The 2,342-nt window shown below is 55.3% G+C and overlaps 1 protein-coding gene across 1 annotated transcript in view; it reads right to left on the reverse strand.

The window, feature by feature from the left end:
• Nucleotides 1-2,342, reverse strand: part of INTS3 (integrator complex subunit 3) — a gene marked incomplete at both ends in the record, with an annotated part of 35,983 nt that overhangs the window by 22,042 nt on the left and 11,599 nt on the right. The window contains 1 exon segment of the mRNA XM_009700545.1: nucleotides 761-905. Within this exon segment, the coding sequence (XP_009698847.1) occupies nucleotides 761-905 (145 nt within the window).

Below are 2,342 nucleotides of genomic sequence, written 5' to 3' on the forward strand. Positions count from 1 at the left end.
CTTTTGAAGCTAGCAGGTTCTGAGAGGCAGGGTGACAGGCGGGAAGGTCAGCAGCTATTTTAAAATGTTCTCTCTCTTGTAAAGCAAACAATCAGCCCATAAATCTGACATTTTCTCTCCAGGACTGCAGCCAGTCTCTGAAGCTAAGACCTGACACTTGGTCCTTCCTGCCCCAGCAAGGAGGCAGGGGAGAGCGGGCAGCACTCAGAGCAGCGGGCAGGGAGCTGCAGAGCCATCACAGCCCACGGGGTGAGGATTTCTGCCTGCACCTAGATTTGGTGGCTTCTCCTGCACAATACAGACCAAGAAGTGGCCTGGAGCTGGCTACCGTGTTCTCTGTAAGCCTGCGAGGACACTGGCTGCCTCCCTAAGGGAGGAACCGACGTTCCTGCAGCTATGGTAAGGTACAAACACTAAGGTGCCACGGCAGCAGAAAGAGAATGGTTTCAACCCGTGTGGCCTGAGTAAGGGCAACTGAAATGAGGCAGCCCCATCAAAACAGCTGCTCTCCCCCTCTACAGCCTGGAGTCTGATGGGATAGCTGGTGTAAATCGGTTCAAAAGCCATTCCCAGCCTGCACTGAGGATGAACCACACACCACTGCCTGTCCAGTGCAAGCTGGGAGCTGACTCTGAGGAACCAGCACGGCTCACGCTTCCAGTCGCACGAGGAACAGGGGCAGCACCACCCGCAGGGACAGCCTCCCCAGAGAGGCAAGTCTCTTCTCCCAGTCATCCCCTCAGCCTCCCGATTTGCTCACCCGTTCCCGGAGGAGGGAGATGCAGAAATCCACCTCCTTTTGACGAAGCGCCTGGAGCTGAGAGGTGCCGTGATGGTCCACAATGAGCCGCAGGTACGTGTACACGGCCATGGCTATCAAAAGGCTGCTTTTCAGTACCCACTCCCTGCAAAGGAAGAAAAGAAACCCAAAACAAAACACCTTCAGCCACTTCTGCGAGGGAACCACAGCCAGAAGCGATAGAAACACAGAGACTCATGATAGAGGAAACCGAGGGACAAAAAAAACCAACAACGGTAGGGACTCCAGCCTCTTGTGCAAGCCCAGAAAACGTTCATCCATGGACCATTCCCTGCCCTGTACCTGGTGCTTGTTATGCTTTGGTCCAACTCTTCCTCCCCCAGGACAGTCCCATCGCAGCTCGCACCCCAAGCCCTCTGGCAGGGCGGCAGACACTTCCACGCAAAGCGCTGGGTGGATTTCCAGGGCCGCAGAGATATTTGCCGCTGTAACAATCTAAGGTATTTGCAACTGCAAGCAATAAAACGCTCAGGAGCGAGCGCGGGAAGCAGCTGCCCCACGAATAGACTTGACCTCCATGCCAACGCTGACCACCACAGGAGCCTCTTTACTGGTCTCCGTGGACAGAACAGCATCGAGCAAGAGACAACGCACCACGACAAGCTACAAAGGACCTTCCCCGTACAACCAAGGCCCAAACGCTCGCACGTGCACCCCTGCAAGAGGTGTTTTCTCGCTGCCCTGCCGCCAGTCTGCCAAGTGGATTAATCCAGCAAAATCAGTGGCATCCTGAGCAGCAGGTCACGTAGGGCTTGTTCATGAGACGTGGCAGCTCTCGAGTCTTGTGCTGGGCTGGGAAGCAGCACCCGCGGCACTGGGGGGCAAAAGAAGAGCTGCCCCTGCCCCGGCTTGAGCAGGGAACGGTGCGTGGGGTGGAAGGAAAAGAGGAGTCGTGACAATTGGGAAGCAGTGAATGGCAAAAACTGGGGAAAAATAGATGTGCTTGAGATCAAATACTAGGGAGATTGGTGAGAGGGCAGATGTAGCTATGTAGAGAGGGTCTGTGGAGGGAGAGACATCACAGTCCCATCGTGGGCACGGCAGCAATCTGTCCGACCTCGGGGAAGGACAGGGGCGAGAGGTGTTCTGGTCAGGGCAGGGGCTCTGTACCCAGGACTGGCTTTCTGGAAGTAAATTTCATAGAATCATTTCAATTGGAAAAGACCTCTAAGATCATCGAGTCCAACTGTTAAGCTAGCACTGTCAAGCCCACCCCTAAACCACGTCCCTCAGCACCGCACCTACACGGCTTTTAAATACCCCCAGGGATGGGGACGCTCCCCTGGGCAGCCTCCTCCAGTGCCTGACAACCCTTTCGGTGAAGAAATATTCCCTCTTATCCACTCTAAACCTCCCCTGGTGCGACTTGAGGCCGTTTCCTCTTGTCCTGTCACTTGTTCCTTGGGAGAAGAGACCAACCCCCACCTGGCTACCCCCTCCTTTCAGGTCGTTGTAGAGAACGATCATAGAACCAACTGCCCTGGTCCTGCTGGCCACGCTATCGATGATACAAGCCAGGATG

The sequence above is a fragment of the Cariama cristata genome, unplaced genomic scaffold, assembly GCF_000690535.1.
Source record: "Cariama cristata isolate BGI_N322 unplaced genomic scaffold, ASM69053v1 scaffold30775, whole genome shotgun sequence".
Lineage (NCBI taxonomy): Eukaryota > Metazoa > Chordata > Aves > Cariamiformes > Cariamidae > Cariama > Cariama cristata.